Source organism: Jaculus jaculus, chromosome 11, assembly GCF_020740685.1.
Source record: "Jaculus jaculus isolate mJacJac1 chromosome 11, mJacJac1.mat.Y.cur, whole genome shotgun sequence".
NCBI lineage: Eukaryota > Metazoa > Chordata > Mammalia > Rodentia > Dipodidae > Jaculus > Jaculus jaculus.
The window spans coordinates 2,173,837-2,193,184 of record NC_059112.1 but is presented as its reverse complement, the minus strand read 5'-3'; the positions used below and the strand labels follow the sequence as shown (position 1 = coordinate 2,193,184).

Here is a 19,348-nt window from a genome sequence, read left to right as displayed (position 1 = left end):
GATGAGATTGGGTGAACTCGGGTGGTATGACCCTACACAACTTTGCTACCTCAGTTTTAATTTAAGCTTTCTGTTACAGTTAATTTTCAGGCTGAGGACATGGCTAGTTTGTTAAAGGCACTTGCCTGCAAAGCCTACTAGATAGGGTTTGATTCCCCAGTACCAACATACAGCCAGATGCACAAAGTGGCAAATGCATTTGAAATTCGTTTGCAGCAGCCAGAGGCCCTGGCATGCCCATATTCATTCTCTCTCTCTCTCTCTCTCTCTCTCTCGCCCTGACTCCCTCTTTCTGCTTGCAAATACATCAATAAAAACATTTTTAAAAATTAAGTTAATTAATTTCCTCATTTCTATTATTTACTTTTTGCTTGTTAATGTCACTCAATAGCTGACAAGAAGTAACTTCAGAGAGGAAGGGTCCATTTTGGCTCCCAGGTTAAGAAGGAAGCCAGTCCACCTGGTGGGGAAGGCAAGGTGGCAGGAAAATGAAGTAGCTGCTCACATGGCATCTGTGGTCAGGAGGCAGAGGGGCAACAGCAAGGGCAGCCAGATTATAAACCCTCAGGGCTCACCCAGACATACTGAATCAAAGAGGAAATTGTAATGCACACTTCAAGAAGGTTCTTAGATGATCCTATCATCTTACTCCTCTTTTAAAAACCAAGGACTGGGATTAAAGGCATGCACCACCATGCCTGGCTTAAAATCTCCCACATTTTTTTTTTTTTTAGATTTTTTATGTATTTATTTGAGAGTGACAGACACAGAAAGAAACACAGATAGAGGGAAAGAGAGAGAATGGGCGTGCCAGGGCTTCCAGCCTCTGCAAACGAACTGCAGACGTGTGTGCCCCCTTGTGCATCTGGCTGACGTGGGACCTGGGGAACCGAGCCTCGAACCGGGGTCGTTAGGCTTCACAGGCAAGCGTTTAACCACTAAGCCATCTCTCCAGCCCATCTCCCACATTTTTGAGGTCCAATTCAAGATATGAATCTGCTGGGCATCTCATTTTCTTCCAACCCATGTCTACTCTGTTCCTCTGGTCATCCTTCACCTCCTCCATAAGGCTCCCCTACACCACTTCACATTACGTACATCCATTTGTCTCTACCCTACTCTGTGTAGTATCTGTTTTCCTTAATAAAATATGCACAAGTTTCCAGTGGCTGGAGGCCCAGGTGTGCCCATTCTCTCTCTCTCTCTCTCTTCTCTGTCTGTCTCTCTCTCTACTTGCAACTAAATAAATGAATAAATAACATCATTTTAAAAAAATAATTCTGGTCTCTGTGCCTAGAATACTGATTGGTTCTCAAAACAGTTGTTTTATTTTTTTATTTTTATTTATTTATTTATTTGACAGAAAAAGAGGAGAGAGAAATGGGTATGCCAGGGCCTCCAGCCACTGCAAATGAACTCCAGACACATGTGCCCCCTTGTGCATCTGGCTTGTGGATACTAGAGAATTGAACCTGGGTCCTTTAGCTTTGCAGGCAAATGCCTTAACCATTAAGCCATCCCTCCAGCCACTCAAAATAGTTTTTGAGTGGATGTACTACCTAGGAGATTTAGTTTTTATGTGTGTAAATGTGGTTATTTTATATTATATTTTCTTAGTTTCTATATTATCAATTCTTCTGGCTGGGGAGAAGGCTCAGTGGGTAAAGATGCTTGCTTGCAAAGTTCACCTGCCTAGGTTCAATTCCCCAGCCACCCATATAAATCTATACAGGTGTTCATTTGCAATGGCAAAAGCCTCTGGCATGTGTGTGTGCATGCACATGCGCACACACACACATGGTAATTAATTAATTTTAAAAGTGCTCAAATCATCTGTCAAATTATCTAGTCCCATTTTTCCGGTCTTTACTTTGCAAAATTCATTATAGTAACATAATAAAGGCAGGTAATTTGACTTTATACGTTTAGGTATTTAATTACAAAGTTCAGTCATGACCCTTATTGTTTGTTTTTTAAGGCAGGGTCTCACTCCAGCCCAGGCTGATCTGGAACTCTATAGTTCCCAGCAGGCCTTGAACTCTGGGTTCCTCTTATCTCAGCCTCCCCACTGCTGGGACTAAAGGCATGTGCCACCCCATATAGCCAATGATATGTATTCTTTTAAGGAAATAGAAATGATATATTTTTCAGCATGGATAAATTGCAAGGTGAGAAGTGAAAGTTATGAATACCTAAATGGAAGTAATGCTTGTCTAACAATGTGAGGAATGTTATTTATATATTGGAGAATTTCCAAATTGTGGCTGGAACTCATGTGTTGACTCAAAAATGACTCATATATTGAGCTGGGAGTGGTGGCATACATCTTCAATCCCAGCACTTGGGAGGCTGTGGGAGGAGGGTCTCCGAGTTCCAGAGCAGCCTGGATTGCAGCCTGGACTAGAATGAGACCCTGCTTCCAAAAACCAGAAGCAAACAGAAAAGATGAAGTCCTCTAATGCATTCGTAAATGCTCAAGATCAATTCTATGATGACAGTTTTAGTTCTAGAAGACACCTTTTATCAGAGTGAGAGTTTTAAAAACCATACATCAGAAGTAGACTTCTCGGAGAGTACTGAGAGTAGACACGGATGGACCAGTTGGTTAGGAGCTTCTGCCCTTATGTGTGCCCTTAACATCACAGTAGGCAAGGGAAGCAGAGACTTATCAGGGCGGAGTGGAGTTGCTGCTAGTCCACGTGAATTTGCTAAAATCCCTCCTCTGTGTCTCAGCCTAGCACACAGAACACAGCCCTGCATTTACATGCTGTTGGTTTCCTGTCCATGCACATATTCCAGACCATCAAGACACCTCAGTGAGTGCTGTGTCGTGATGCAATGATGACACCCCATGCCGCTCCCTGATGGATCGTGGAGTGCCCCAATGGTTAAGTGCAGGAGGAGAAAGCCAATGTCACGAGCATCCTGCCGGGTCACTTCAGTGGCTAGCGCCGCGTCTGTAGGAGTCACTCGATTCCCCAACTCACTCGCTGTGCCCCAGCAGCCAAGCTCACCGTCCACGTTCGCAGCACCTCCCCAGCGCTCACACAGGCCGGAGTCTGCGCCAGTTGTCTGTGCCTCGCATCGTTTGATGTACTCAACCGAAAGTAGATATCTTGATTCTTGTTTTCAGATGGGGGACCAGAGCCTTCCAATACCGAGCATCAGGTGGTGGAATTTGCATACGGAACCCTTGATTCCCTGGACTCTAACGTCCATGCAAAGCACTAAGCCATTCAGCGCCCCATAAACTGGTTGTCAGGCAGAAATGAAAATGGTCACTCCCTGATTTCCAGTTAGAAAATGACTAAGTAATCTGTAATGTAAGGCATCCACTTGAACTTGAGGCAGAAAGCGAGTGAGCAGCTCTGACCATGGATAAGCAACAGCTTCTTGACCTCCTTTGGGAGAAAACGGAGATACTGTGTATGTTAAGCAGCTGGGCTTAGACAGATGAAGACCCGAAACCAAACAGTGGGTATTGTACTTTGCGAATATAAGCAAGACTTATGGGTCAGTTAGAATTCAAACAGGGCTAGGGACATGGCTCAACTGTGGGTTAAAGTGCTTTCTTGAAAAGTCTGCCAGTCTAGGTTTGATTCCCCAGTATCCAAATAAAGCCAGGTGCCGAGAGTGGAGTTCATGTTTAGTATCAAAAGCTGCTGGCACACACACACACACACACACACACATTTTAAAAAATTAAAATAGGGGCTAAGAAAGCTGGCTTAGCAGTTAAAGGCACTTGGTTGCAAATCCTGCTGGCCTAGAATCAATTCCCAAGCTACCCAAGCTGGACTTAATGAGTGGGGCAAACATCATATTTGTTTATAACGGAGATCCTAGCATGTCCTTCCTCCCAGTATAAATAACATTAAATATATAGATAACATTAAATCATAAAAAAACATTATTTTTTTAATCCAAAGCAAATGAAAATAGGAGCTAGAGAAAAACAATGGGGTCTATGGGAACCGTAAGGTCAGCACTGTAGCCAGCTGCCTGAGCTCAGAACAAGTCACCATCTCCTTTGGAGGCCTTCTGAATCACCATGGCCTCGCCCGTTCCACACGATGACAGCGCAGCCCCCACCTCACCCGGGAACGGGCATGCCACCATACCAGCCTTTGTTCTGAGCTTGCTCACCCCGAATCAGTCCTTTCCCACCCATACCTTCCTCAGGGAAGGCCTCTCTACCCTTCCAGAGGTGCTTGGGTTGCCCGGAGGAGGAATTGACTGGCAACCTTGTTTCCCACAGCACTCTGAGCCCCTTTTTAAAAGTTTTTTAAAATTTTTTATTTATTTATTTGATAGAGAAAGAGGGAGGGAGAGAGAGAGAGAGAGAAAGAGAGAAAGAGAGAGAGAAAAAATGGGTATGCCAAGGCCTCTAGCCATTGCATATGAACTCCAGACACATGTGTCCCCTTGTACATCTGGCTAATGTGGGTCTTGGAGAACTGGACCTGGGTTCTTTGGCTTTTCAGGCAAACCCCTTAACCACTAAGCCACCCCTCCAGCCCTGAGGCCCTCTTTTATCCAATACAGTAGAGAGAAGGAACTGGAAAGATGGCTCACCAGTTTAGGTGCTTGCTTGCAAAGCCTGTATGTCACACAGACCGCACCCCTAGGTTCCTGGAAGGCTGTGAAGCTGGTTGTCATGTAACCTATGGTCTCCCAGCAAAAGAAAGCATGGCCTACAAGAAATCTGCTTTCAGCAAACATTGAGCAGAAGGGAAGGCATGACAAATGTATTTCATCCCATTGTATCTCTAGTCTTACTTAGCCTGGTCTCTGATACACCTTGCAACAGTGAGTAAAAAGTTTCTCCACATTAGGACAAATGAACTGTGACCGACATTCCTAAAACGCCTGTTTGCTGGCACAATCAGGGAAAGATGTGTATCTCCAGGTCAAGGAAAGAGTTCAGAGACAGACATCAGTGCAACTTCTTTCTCTGGAACAAGCCCAGTTCAGGTATTAACCAGAGATGCGAGACCCTTCCCTCCTCCCTATGCCTACTTATGGTGGGCTCCTGGTTTGATTTCCTTTTAAATCAGAGTCTCTCTGTGGCCCAGGCTGCCCTGGAACTCAAGATCAGCCTCCTGAGTGCCCGGATCACAGATATGTCATCTTTCCAGGCTCCCTCTTCTGTATGGAATGGACCCTTTTATCTCTGGCTTTGAAGAGTGAAGGCCCTAGCAGGACCCTTCACCCAATGTCAGCCTTGCTCCTTTAGACTAAGTTTGAAGCCTTCCTTCCACATGCCAGAGTCACCATCAACCCCTTTCTCAGAGAGGCGAGAGATAGGAAATAGGGCTGAATGAATTTGAATCAAATCTACCTGCCATGGCCAGCCCTGGTCATTCCTTCTGTTTACTTTAAAAAACATATTGATGGGCTGGAGAGATGGCTTAGCGGTTGAGCGCTTGCCTGTGAAGCCTAAGAACCCCGGTTCGAGGCTCGGTTCCCCAGGTCCCACGTTAACCAGATGCACAAGGGGGCGCACGCGTCTGGAGTTCGTTTGCAGAGGCTGGAAGCCCTGGCGCGCCCATTCTCTCTCTCTCCCTCTATCTGTCTTTCTCTCTGTGTCTGTCACTCTCAAATAAATAAATAAATAATTTAAAAAAAAACATGTTGATTGCATCTATTTATTTGCAAGCACAGAGAAGGGGGCTGTGGAAAAGAGGCAGGCCAGGGCCTCCTGCCCCTGCACATGAGCTACAGAAGCTGGGGCCACTTTGTGTGTCGTGGGAAATCCAAAGCAGGCCGTCAGGCTTTGCAAGCAAGCACCTAAACTGGTGAGCCATCTTTCCAGCTCCTTCTCTTTACTCTCTACATCTGCCTTTCTCCTCCTGTGCATGGCTTGGCGGTGGGGAGAGGAGAGGGTGGGACATCCCCAGTAAGATTATGGAGTGAGATAGTGGGGGTAATTTTGTTGTTTGTGTTTTCCGATCTCATCCTGAAGCCCAGGTTGACCTCCAATTTACCAACCTGCTGCCGCAGCCTCCTAATTATGGGGGATTAGAGGCGGGTGGCCTCGTCCAGCTAAAGTTCAAATGCCTGATTTGACAATGTGGCTTTGATATTCTGGCCGTTTAGAGCAAAGGGGGGAAAGAGCTGTCATTCCCCTGCCTGGATAGTCCACTCCACGCGTCCTCAAAGACTTCAGGGCAGCCCTGTTAGGCGACTCTTGGTCTTGAAGCACTTTTACATCTCACCGTGGGACTTTCCCACTCCTTGCCCGCCTGTTGTCACGCAAAGGGTTTTCGCCCGTTCTGGGAAAGCTGTCTGGGAGGGAGCTCCGCGTTCACTGCACTTTGGGATCCGGGCGGTGGTGAGCCCTTCCAGGCGGTTCCCTCAGGCCCGCGGCAGGGGCGGTGGGGCGGGTCGCAGGAGCCGGGCTGGGGAGAGTGACCTCGGGCCGCCTCCTCCCTGGCCGCCTCCGCCCACGGCCGCGGCCTGACGTCACGGCGGCCCTATAAAGCGGCAGGTGCGCGCCGCGCCCTCGGCTGCTAGCCGGGTGCCTGCCTTTGCTCTGCGCTCCCGGAGCCTGCGTTCGGCCGTGCGGTCCCAGAGCCCGGGTTCTGCTCTGCCCTTCCCGAGCCTGGGTTCTGCCCTGCCCTCCCCGAGCCTGGGTTCTGCTCTGCGCTCTCGGAGCCTGCATTCGGCCGTGCGTTCCTGGAGCCTGGGTTCTGCTCTGCGCTCCCGGCGCCTGCGTTCGGCCGTGCGCGCGGTCCGCGCTCCAGCTGCCCGCGCCTCCCCGAGGCGCTGGCTGCGCCCGCCTCCCGCAGCCGGCCCCGACCGGGCCTCTGACCCCTCGGCACACGCACCTCCCGCCACCCCGAGCCGAGCCGCGGGCCACTTGCCCGAGAGACCGAGACGCCGCTGCCCCGCGGGACCAATGAGAACCCGGCTGCTGCCGCGGGCGCTGTCGCTGCTGTCATTGCTGTTGCTTGGCTCAGGTGAGGACCCGCGGGGGCCCCCGGGGATGCTGAGGCTCCGGGATGGGCCCCGCGGGAGGTGACCCTGCAGGCTCACTCTCTCAGCATGATGCTGATGGAGACCTGGGAGATCGTGTGGTCCCTACCTTGCGTTTTAGAGATGAGGAAGCCGAGGCACAGAGAGGCGATTTCCACAAGACCAGTAAATTCCTGGACTCTCGTGGAATTCTCCATGTCTTCTGTCCAGTGATTTGAGTTTCACCTGCCTAGAGGTGACTCACTTGTGTCCCTGAGAGACGCTAACTGCACCACGCTGCGAGATGCTATTTGGAACCCCACCCCCCCGCCAAAGTAAATGAGAGCAAGTTGTGGTGGTGCTCTCCTTGAGTCCCACCACCCGGGAAGCTGAAGTTAGGAGGCTTACCATGAGTTCGAGGCCACCCTGAGACTAGCCTGGGCTCGAGTGAGACCCTACCTCGAAAAAAACAAACCAAGCCAAAAAAGAAAAAAAAGAAAAGAAATGAATCTAGGTATGGCGGGCACAGTTCTAATCCCAGCACTCTGGTAGCTGAGGTAGGAGGTAGGATCACTGTGAGTTCGAGGCCAGCCAGGGTCTGAGTAAGACCCTGCCTCATTACTAAAAACAACGACAAAAGTCAAAAGCAAGTAAATGAAGATAAAACAGGGACTTGGAATTTAGATCCTCTCCTTCTGCCCCACTATGAGTTTCTTCCTTATAATAACAGTAACAATGGAAAGCATCACTATCAGTTTCCCTTGACATTACTTTTTCATCTTATCTCTACACTCGTAAAAATGCTAACACGCCGTTCAGAGATTCTGACTTAACGCCTATGGAAAGGGGGCAGGCCGGCACCGAACCAAATGCAAACGCGTTTGGAATGTGAAGTAAGGGGGTGCTTAGACACGACCTCCTGAGTAGTTAGATTGGACTGACTTGGCGGGCTTTTGAAATGTGGAAATTAATGTAGACGACCTGAGGAAAAGAAAGCTGGATAACAGAAGCTCTGAAGGCGGGATAGCTGAGATTCTTCTTGTCCAAAGGCGAAGTCCCTGTCCTGAGTGGCAGGGTCCAGTGGCCACTCGTGAGGGCTCCCTGCTGTGGTGTCAGAAGGGAGGCACGTCTCCCTAACACAGCCGTCCCTGACCCTCAGCTTCATCTCTTCTACTGTCCCCACAGGACGGTATGTGGCTGGATGGGACCTCAATGACACCTCCTCTGAGAAAGGGGAAGCATTTTCTGGGGACCACAGGACCGGCGGACTTGACGTTTCTCCGGTTAGTGAAATGCCTTCTGGCAGCGAACTGTCCACGGGGATTGACTATGAATACTCAGAGGAGTATGCTAGTGAGCCACAGATAGCCAGCTACATCGCGGATGATTCCGTCCGAGGTGAGTAGAAGGAACCAAGGCCTAAGGTGGGTTTACCAGAACCAGGCGGCTCCAGCTTTGTGTGTGTGTGTTGGTCGCATGCCCTCTGAAGAGCTCTGTGTAGGGTCCTTAAATATCAGAGCATTCTCCAGTGTTTGTGTTTAATTTTCACAGGAGCACTCTTAGGTAGACATCGTTATTCTCATTTGACTAGTACAGTAAGTGACATTCAAAAGGTTACTGTGCCCCTCCCCATCCCACTGTCCAGGCTGTAAGCAGTTGAGCCAAACTAGAACCCCATGCCTTTGCTGCCTGAGGCCGGCGTTCTTTCCCACTGTGCGGGCGCCTGACCTCCACTCTGCCTGCAAAGGTAGTTATTAACCCGTCCTCTGCGCCTCCGAGCAGTGCTTGCAGCCCCTCCCCCGGCCACCCTTTCCCAAACAACTGCATCTGAACGCAAATAGAGGGGACACATATCATGGCAAGGAAGAACTGAACTTTCATAAAAGGTATCTTGACATGATAATGGAGCTCATGTACGCACAGATTTATGTTTATCCCAAATTCCACTTGCCGGGTTTCAAAAGTCGTGACTCCTGGCTTTCTTCATGTTTGTTCTCTGTTATCTTTCAAAAAAACATCAAAAGATCTTTGAGAGTACCAGAGAGGGGTCTGAGGGACATATTTGTTTACTACCCTCATGTCACCTCAGTGTTTGAGGGAAGAAGAGGCCATCTTATGTCATAGCCAAGAGCATCCCCCATGCACACAGAGCAAGATGGCTTCGAACCTTTTCGAAGGCTTCTTTACCAAGTCAACCTGACTCCTCCTCCTCCCTCTCCTCCTCCTCCATCAGCATCCAGAGCTAGTGAAGGAAGAAGTGTTGCATTGTCAACACGCAAGGCCAAACAGAAAACTAGAGTGAGGCATGGTTGGTGCTCACAATGGTATTGCAATGTATTAGTACACTGTGAGAACTCACTGGAAAAACTGTTCAGCCAAGAACCCATGGGGTCACATTCACTGCCACGATTCAGCACAGTGTCTGTCCTTGTCTCGTCTCTGTGATTCCTAATCTACCTGATGAAAGACAATGATATTCAGAAAGAGAGAGAAAGAGGGGGTGAGGGAGAGAGAGAGAATGAGCACACCAGGACCTCCAGCCACTGCAGATGTACTCCAGACTCATGTGCCACCTTGTGCATCTGACTTACATGGGTCCTGGGGAATGGAACCTGGATCCTTAGATTTTTCAGGCAAATGCCTTAACCACTAAGCCATCTCTCTAGCCCATCATTTTAACTTTGAATCAGAATGAAGTTTCTACCTACAATCTGAAAAATCCGCTACTCAGTATTCCCAATTTAACGTTTGTTGCCGGAGTTATAGTAACCTGCTAAAATATTCAAATTTCCTTAATCACAGAGGTCCTGTCTCAGACACCCTTGTGAACCTTTCACTGGGTGCCTTTTCCTTCTGTGTGATGGGTGCTTGCATGACCTTTCTGACTAAAGTGTTTTCTCTTTGCCCTGTGCTCCACTAAATACATGATTGTACAAACCTGTGAAGGGAGCGGTGTGACAAATGCACAGCCCTCAATGGAAACTCCTTCTCCCCATTGGTAGCATGTAATTACACCATACTTTGTCTAACAGTCAGTCTGACATTTCTCTAGATGTGCTGCAGTAAACAATGAGGCTTGGAGCACAAACATTACTTGATTGTTTTAGATAGAGTAAAAGTAGCAAGGAGTCCCTTGGAATGTATATTGTTATCCAGGTGCTGAAAAATCTGATAAATATATATTTTTTCAGTTTTGTCCACCTTTAGGGAATACTCACCAACTTCCAGCTAAGAGAGTGAGCACTAGATGAGTATGTGAAAATGAAATCACCCAGCATCTCAGGTCCATTTGAATCAATGCCGCTGTCCTTCTCTAAGAGACAAAGGTGTCCTGGGGACAATAAAAGGCTTTGACATCTCAGCACTGCCGAGACATTTCAGCTTGTCCTAGGACAAGTGACTTCACTACATTTCAGCTTCTGCCCTAGGCCATGTGGGGAACAGTACACACAACTGTGATTGGAGCATGACTACATTAATACTCTATCAAAAACTTGGGATATTTTAGAAATTTAGTTTTGGGTTTGTTTTTGTTTTTGTTTTTTTCAAGGTGGCCTCAAACTCATGGTAATCTTATTGCCTCTGCCTCCTGAGTGCTGGGATTAAAGACGTGAAATTGCAAAAGGCACTGAATGGATTTTCTTAAACATGGAACTCTTTTTTTTTTGGAGGCCCCACTGTTTCAGCAGACATTTATTGCCACCCATCCTGCCTGGCCCAGCAGAGCTCTTTTTTATATATTTTATTTATTCATTTGAGAGACAGAATGGGCACACCAGGGCCTCTAGCCACTGCAAATGAACTCCAGATGTATGTGTCACCTTGTGCATCTGATTTTATGTGTGTACTGGGGAATTGAACCTGGGTTGTTAAGTTTTGCAGGCAAGTGCTTTAACTGCTGAGCCATCTCTCCAGCCCAGGAACTTATTAGCAATGATACTGGATGATGATGCTAGTTGATGAGGAACGTGCGGATAAGCTAACACAATAACTAAGGAAACATGCGACATGGATATTCCCAGTTATTGTGTGAACATTGTATTAATGAGACAAGAGTAGTTCTTATCCCCATAAGTTCTTAATGCTGTGATATCTTTCTAGCTGAGAATGTTTACAATAAATACTAATTTCTTTTCTCCAGTGGAACAGGTAATTAAGCCCAAGAAAAATAGGACAGAAGGTGAAAAGGCAACAGATAAACCCAAAAGGAAGAGAAAGGGAGGCAAAAATGGAAAACACAGAAGAAATAAAAAGAAGAAAAATCCATGTGATAAAGAATTTCAAAATTTCTGCATTCATGGAGAATGCAAATATATAGACAACCTGGAAGCAGTGACTTGCAAGTAAGTTTTAAAAAATCATATGAAATTCCTTATTTCCTATACCAAGTGTGAACCCCCTATCAGAAAACCATGGATGCTTTTTTCCAATCTGCAAAGCAAGGGCCAGAAAACTTTACAAACCATAAGGTATATTTAGGCTTTGCAGACCAAGACTATATAATTACATACATGACCAATTCAAATTAGCCATTTGTTATATAAGAACCATTCTTAGCTTCCAGACTACCAAAAATTGGCAAGCCTTCATGACCCCACAATGATTACCATAACCCCACTGAGGAGAGCCCCCAGGGTAACAGGAGTTGGGGTGAAGGGATAATAAATAGTATATGACCTATTATTTTAAAATATATTATTACAATTAAAAAATAACTTAGCAAATGGACTGACCACTGGCCTATATAAACATTCATATTATATCACACACAAGTGCTTAAATGCCTCTTAAAAAAAAAACAACACTTTAAGATACTTCTCACACAACATTTTCAGTTGTTATGACTACCGTTACCCCCAGCCAAAGCTGCTGCCACATGAAATGAGAGTGGAATGCACTAACTGCATAACAAAGCATTGAGCTCAGCAGTCGATCATTCAAGGAGCACAGAGAATGACAAGGTGTGTCTTCTTGCACACCCAGACTGACTTCAGCTTCTCTTGTAGATCTTGTGGTAGGATGCATTCTTATGGAAATGCGCACACTAGCAGAACATTGTTGTTAGGTGTTGGAGTTTGAGGTCTGTGTCACTAGAGAGGTACTTGAGTGGTGAGAGCATTTTAAGAGTTTTTTTTCCTGTTTTTTTTTTTTTTTGTTGTTGTTGTTTGTTTGTTTTTGTTTTTTGAGGTAGGGTCGCTGTAGCCCAGGCTGACCAGGAATTCACTATGTAGTCTCAGGGTGGCCTCGAACTCATGGTGACCCTCCTACCTCTGCCTTGAAAGTGCTGGGATTAAAGGCGTATGCCACCACGCCCACTAGACTTGTCTTTTTTAATGTGTTTCAGATGTCATCATGACTACTTTGGGGAGCGGTGCGGAGAAAAGTCCATGAAGACACACAGCATGGTTGATGGTGACTTATCCAAGATCGCCCTGGCGGCCGTCGCGGCTCTTGTATCTGCCGCGAGCTTCACAGCTATTGCGGTTGTTATCACAATCCAGTAAGTATGAGCGACACAAGCCCTCTTTTTTGAAAAAAAAAAGCATTCCTAATGAAATTCCAGAAATCTTCACTAAGGTTTTCAGTATTTCTTTTGTTTTAATTAACTTATTTATTTGAGAGAGTGAGAGAGGAAGAGGCAGAGAGAGAGAGAGAGAACAGGTACGCCAGGGCCTCCAGCCACTGCAAACAACTCCAGATGCATGTACCATCTTGCACATTTGGCTTATGTTAGTCTAGGGGAGTCAAACTGAGGTTCTTTGGCTTTGCAGCAAACGCCTTAACCACTAAGCCATTTCTTCAGCCCAGTTTCCAGTATTTCTAGCACATCCTTATATCATATTTCAAGTGAGCTGTTCTATTGGTGGCTTGTGATCTTTGATGAGAATATAGTAAAGGTTTGCATTACCTCAGCTGCCATTGAAACATGTAATCCCACTCTTCAGTGCTAGAAGACTTCTGAACTTAGAAACTAGTAGTTTTATTTCATATCAGATTAAAAAAGGCTTTCAAGCAAGTGCCTTTAACCACTGAGCCTTTCCCCAGCCCTGTATCATACTTCTTCTTGTGGTTATTTCTGTCAAAAAGTGCTGGTATCTTCTGTGACTATTTGAAGCTTCAGTAAGCTGAACAGAAACTAATTAAGGTCTGGTTCCTCAAAGGCTCATAGTATGACATACACCCCTTTACCACTAAAACAAACAAACAAACAAAACCAAAGAACTTCAAATGAGCATCCAGGAGGAGACATGTCTTTTCTCATAGTGCAATGCAAAATTCTGAGGTAGTCATATCAGAGTCTGGTGCTAATTTATTCCCACCTGATGCCTGTTTCGTTGCCATTGGATATGATAGTGTGGGAACTTATTAAAAAACGAAACGAAACATTTCCTCCACATGGCATGGTGTAGGAAGCAAAGACAACCCTATGACTATTCCACTCCTGCAGTTTCTTCCTCAGGCAACATGGGCAGGCTTCGCCTCACGACCAAAGAATGCTAGAACTCCACCATTCTAGGGGGCAGCGTGATGGGCACCTCAGAGTGGCATTGTCTGTCAAGGCTGAACTATAGCAGAAGGGAAGCTGGGGGAGGACACGAATGGCTCTGGGATGACTCATGCCATTCAGGGCTTGGGAAAAGCGGTGGACTCATTATTCTAATTTTAGGTCTTGGTAAATTACTTTAACAACTATACTGTGTACCTGACTACCACTACTGCCCTTCAGGAAGCCCGTATTATCTTCTGCCATTGTTTACTTTTAAAGTCGAATCGGATACTGATAAAATGGTACATAAAACTGTTTTATTATGCACATAAACTTTGATGTGCAGTTTATATTTGTTTTACACACCCTAGAATTTTAATACCTCAAGCTTGATATGCAAATGTACCTAAGAAAGATGCTCTCAGCAAACCACCATTATTTAATGTGAATGAACAGATATTTAAAAATAAAAGTTAAGGGCTGGAAAGATGGCTTAGTGGTTAAGGCATTTGCCTGCAAAGCCTGAGGACCTTGGCTCGATTCCTGAGGACCCACACAAGCCAGATATACAAGGGGGCACATGTGTCTGGAGTTTGTTTCCAGTGGCTGGGGCTCTGGTGTGCCCATTTTCTCTTTCTCAAATAAATAAATAAATAATATTTTTTAGATGAGAGTTAAGGAAATATGTTTTATAATAATTAAATTTCTAGTCATTCGAATTTGCAATATCTAATAATCCTGTGGGAGGAGGAAACACGGAATGGCTGCTGGCACTCTCCTTCCCTTTGTGACAGAACTAGGGATTGAACGCAGGGCCTCACATGTCCTAGCCAAGCACTCACCCACAGAGGTATATTCCTAGTTGTTTTTAATCTGTTGTATGTATGTATGTATGTATATATGTATGTATGTTAGTAAGTATTCATTTACTTTGAGGCAGCATCTCACCAATTTGCCCAAGCAGGCCTTGAACTTGCTGTAGCAGTCAGGTCTTGAACTCATGATTACCCTGCCTTTGTGTCTTGAATAGCTGGGATCATAGGTCTATGCCACAGGCAAAGCTCCACTGGCACTTGTAAAACTGCCAGTGATGCTTCTCCTGTTCACTAAAATTATCTTACATTTGAGACATAACCAGCAGTAATCCTAAAAGCACAATTGCTGTTTTTTTTTATAATCAAAGTGATTTTTTTCCTTAAACAGTACAACAAAAATTTTTATGATTTTAATGGTAGTTTTTAGTAGAAAGACTGAAGACCTAATAGAAGAATTGCTTGTATAAGTCCTACCATATTTTAAAGTATGTATTTTTTAAAGACACAAACAAGAAATAACTACAACTACAAGGAAATATTTACATGTAGAATTAAATAAAATGCATTTTTATTAGTGGTTTTAAGAATTCTAATCATTTAAAACTTATTTTTTGGATATAAAGTCCTGTGATAAAACTGTGCCATCATTTCCTTCAATTTTTTTCATGACAGTTTTAATTAATTCTACAGAAAGAAAGAAAAGGGACATGATTATGTCCCATGCCTTTTGAAAGTTTTCATGTTGAATATACATTTAAATTTCGGTGTTGTAACTATGTGTTTGTAATAGAGATACTGGCAATATTTTGTGGTTTAGGACTTTTAACATTCTTTATTATTTATTGTACTGATGAACCCAATTTGCTAACACCAGAATATCTTGTGCTCTAAAGGCTCCGGAAACGATACTTGAGGGAATTTGAAGGAGAAGCAGAAGAACGAAAGAAACTTCGACAAGAAAATGGAAATGCACACGTCGCAGTATAGCTGAAGGCAGTACAGGTTTGGCTTTATATCTGATGATTTTGAAAAGTACATCATTATCTTAAGAAAATGAGGAATGTGTTCTTAGCATGCTCTTTGAGTATGAGGCTGAGTCCAGCATTGAGAACATGCTATATATTTATTAGTGAAAGAAGTGTGGGGAACTCCAGTGCTATTCTCAGAGCCCTTAGTGCTTAGTAGATGGTGTTGGGGGAGAGGTTAGGAAGCAAAATAGACATCACAAGAATGCATCTGATGGAGGGTTAACGGTCTTCCTGAAGGAAGAATCCCATGGGATTCATGGAGGGGTAGGAAAGGTCCTGTACCTGAAGGGGCTTTGGAAGGGAACTGCATAGGGCTGAGGCTTCCTCAGCGGGTGAGAAGCAGAAAGAAGGCAATGCTGAGATGTGGGGAACGTGTGGAAGGGCCTGGCTGAGAGGACTGCTAGGGGCGGTAAGGTCGGAATGACAGCTTGAGCTCACATGAGGAAGCAGAGCTAGGGTGCCCCACTGAGAAAGGAGAGGAAGAGAGAAGGGAATTTGCATAGTCTCTTAAAGAAAAAAGTAAGGGCAGAGGGGTACAGATTTGAAAGTGTCTTGGGGTAGGGACTTAGCCAAAGAGAAAGGTGTGAAGAATGGCTTGAAAGAAGATAAGCTATTCTATATGAAAATACACATATTTATAGCTTCTGAATAGGGAGAGCTAAGCATATTGTAGGAGGAAGTGAAATTGGAGGATAGTTCATTGAAAATGAGAGAAAGGAATGAATGCAGGAAACTGGAAGAAGAGGGAGCAAGGAGCCTCCTCACTGAAAGTTGTTCTGATGAGAGAATTCATTGCCTCAGACCTTTGGGAAAGATAATGTCATGACCTAAGTCAACAGCATTCGGCCTTCATTACATTTTAAAGTTACTTGGGATGCTTCTTAAATCTGATATTCCTGTGCCCACTCTACATCTACTGAAGTGGAATTTTTATTTTTAATGAATACTCCAATGGTTCTTTGTGCCTGGGGAACTACAGAATTTAGCCTTGGTTAGATGCAGAAACTTGGAGCCTGTTACAGACTTAGTTTCAAAATTCGTGAAATGATCATTGTTCATACCTGTGCTATGTACTCAGTCTCTGCTGTACCATGAAAAAACCATATTGGTTTACTGTACTGAAGCTAAGGTTTGGTACCAAAGTAAGGCCAGATTTGGGGTTGCTTTGTGTTACTGAGATTTGTGAGTGAGGCTCCCACATGATTTTAGGATATTCTTGTGCTGTGCTTGCACATTGTGTCTGCCTATTAACTGGTAGCTACTATTATTATGGCCTTGGTACTAATTATACTAAATTAACTGTATATCATAAATATGCCAAGTCACTTAATCTTTGTTTTTAATTATGCACACAGTATATATTTGGTTAAGAAAACTATTTTTGACTATTACTTTCATTGTTATGAATTGTGTGCCACAGGTATGAACATTCATCATTTTTCTACCTAAATAGTCATAGAAGAAGAAATGAAAGAAGAGTCAACTCATAGGGACAGTTGTCTCAGAAATATTAAAAGGTCTTAGTCAATGTAGGAAAAAGTTGACAGAAATTCTGATGCCTGATTTATCTTTCAATTTTTCTTAAGTGTGTGGTAGCACTAAGCTTATCTCTAACACTTTTTCCTTTTTTCCTAATGTTATAACAGGTTGGAGTCCCTGCCAAGTCACAGGTTCAAATGATCTGGTGGTTTAAAAATGGAAAGAAAATGGAACCATTGGTTCTGAAGGTTTTAGACTTTCAACTGTATTGCTAAGTCTTACTTCTGTACAAAAAAAGATGCATGGAGATAAAAAGTATTTTTTCAAGTTGTAAATAAGTTATTTAATATTTAAGTGTTATTTATTTTACGGTTCATTAAAGTTTTTTAATCAAACAGATTGAGAGTTTCAATGTCAGTTTTGATGTATCTTTTTTAAATACTTACTTATAAGGAGATAGGGAGAGAGAGAGAGATGGTTCAAATGTAGAGGTGGGGGTACAGGGCAGGAAGTCCCTGACGTGGTGACACTCACCACCTAGTTGGCAGAAGGAGGGTAGCTTGTCAATGCAGAATCAGAAACAACCCATTGAGGCAGCCCCCAGGGATCCACTGGGGCCCATGAGCCTCCAGAGTGCTGCCTGGGGTTGACCTTGAAGAAGGAGTAGGGCTCCAGAGTGGAGGCTACTGCAGGCATAACAGTGTCATAGTCACCCAACACTATGCCCTGTTGGAACATAAGATGTCAAAAGGGGTGCTAAGAATCTGGGGTGGCCTTCAATTTTCATTCTAAGACGCTAGACCCAATAGACGTATGAACTGAGACAGAAATTTGAGATGATCACTTTCCAGACGGGTCATCAGACGACTGTCTGGCACAGGGACTTAGCCAAAAGGAAAGGTGTGAAGACTGGCTTGGAAGAAGTTAAGCTATTCCGTGTGAAAAACAGATGTCTATAGTTGGGAAGGGAAACTTGACATCATCAATATGAAATATTATTTGTATATTAAAACACAAAAGTTAGGTTAATCTGTTCTAAAATAGGCTAAAGGTAGTGAGATAATGAGAAGCACAGAAAAGATCCTAGGATGATTCCCAGGTTCCTGGGCCAGCTGGCAGGTGACACCATGAACTAAGAAAAGTGGAAAATCTCTTGGAGAGGCTTATTAAATGTTTGGAGAGAAAGGCATGTCTTTCAGTTACCCTAGACTGAAGAATCATCACACAGGCATTGTCCCACATAGTTTCCTAGCCCCCCAAAACAATACTTATGAAGTAATTATAAAGTAATTATAATTCTCTAGAAGGCAGAAACAAGTCACTATAGCAAAAAAAAAAAAAAAAAAACCACACAGTGAACATATTGAGAACTTGAATATCCCATGAACTCATTTAAATGCCTTACACATAGTAACTCACATCATACATTTCCTTAAAAGGTAAATATATTGCATAGTAAGCCATGCTGAGAAAAAGTAAATAACTCAGCCATGGTCACATAGCTAAGCTAGTAAATGACAGGGTTAGGTTCTCTGACATTTCCACTAGGTCTCATGTTAGTCCAAGTGTCTGTTGAGTTTGGAAGATTGTATCTGCTTACCAGTTTAGCAAGGTGTGTGCATGCATGCGTTTGTGTGTGCATGTGTGTGTGTGATTGTGCGTGCATGCATGTGTGTGTGTGTGCATGTGTTCACACTGCCATTCACTTACAAGATATTTAAGATGCCATATAACTTGAAGGCCCAAATTATAAGACTCTTGGAAAAAAAAGATCCTACCTGTCATCTGCACAGAATTCAGAATTTCCCAACCCATCACCTCCACATCATATCTCAAAATATGGCTGATGTATGAGTTATGACGTGCACACACCAAATGATAAACAGAGAAGAAAGGGTACCAGCTGGGCGAATCTTGGAGATACCCAATTAAAGCTAGGTGCCACTCATCAGCCAAAACAGTCACGCCAATGTCTGAAAAGGTTCCTGTTCAATTAACGAGATACCACTGATGTGTGTCTGTGTGTGTGTGTGTGTGTGTGTGTGTGTGTGTGTGTCACAGAAAGACAATGTATGGAATACTAGTTGGATTGGCTTAGAATATCAGCATTATTTGTTGGAATGAAATCCCACTATTTTCAGGAGTTGGTAAGTAACACATCCATGGCTTCCATTCCTGGTCGCAGAAGCTTAGTCTGGGGCTGAATTGAGCTCTAGAGGCTATCTGGGGGCTAAATGAGGAACATGTCCCAACAGCATGTGCGAGCTTGTCCGTGGGTACCTCCAGTGCTGTGGCACTTTGGGAGGGAAGTGTGGACTTAACCAGGTCCTAAGAGCTCCTCCCTCTGGGAACTGATCTCAAAGAACAGCAGTTACATCCCCTATTTCTCTTTGTTGCACATCAAGCCTTTAGGTATATAAAATCCTGTGGAGGGCAGGAGAGAAGGCACTTGCTTTCAAAGCCTGATGGTCTGGGTTCGATTCCTCAGGACCCATGTAAAGCTAGATGTTGTCAAAGTGGAACATGTGTCAGGAGTTCATTTGCAGTGGCAAGAGGCCTTGACACACCCATACTCACGCTCT

The 19,348-nt window shown here is 44.4% G+C and overlaps 1 protein-coding gene across 1 annotated transcript; it reads left to right on the top strand.

Moving 5' to 3' along the window:
- The first annotated feature begins 6,901 nt into the window (after positions 1-6,901).
- On the top strand, positions 6,902-17,165 carry Areg (amphiregulin). Its single transcript, XM_045130479.1, has 6 exons — positions 6,902-6,962; positions 8,143-8,355; positions 11,099-11,300; positions 12,302-12,457; positions 15,153-15,261; positions 16,934-17,165. The coding sequence occupies exons 1-5, from the start codon at positions 6,902-6,904 to the stop codon at positions 15,244-15,246; spliced, it is 726 nt and encodes a 241-aa protein (XP_044986414.1). The 3' UTR covers positions 15,247-15,261; positions 16,934-17,165.
- Positions 17,166-19,348: the final 2,183 nt, after the last annotated feature.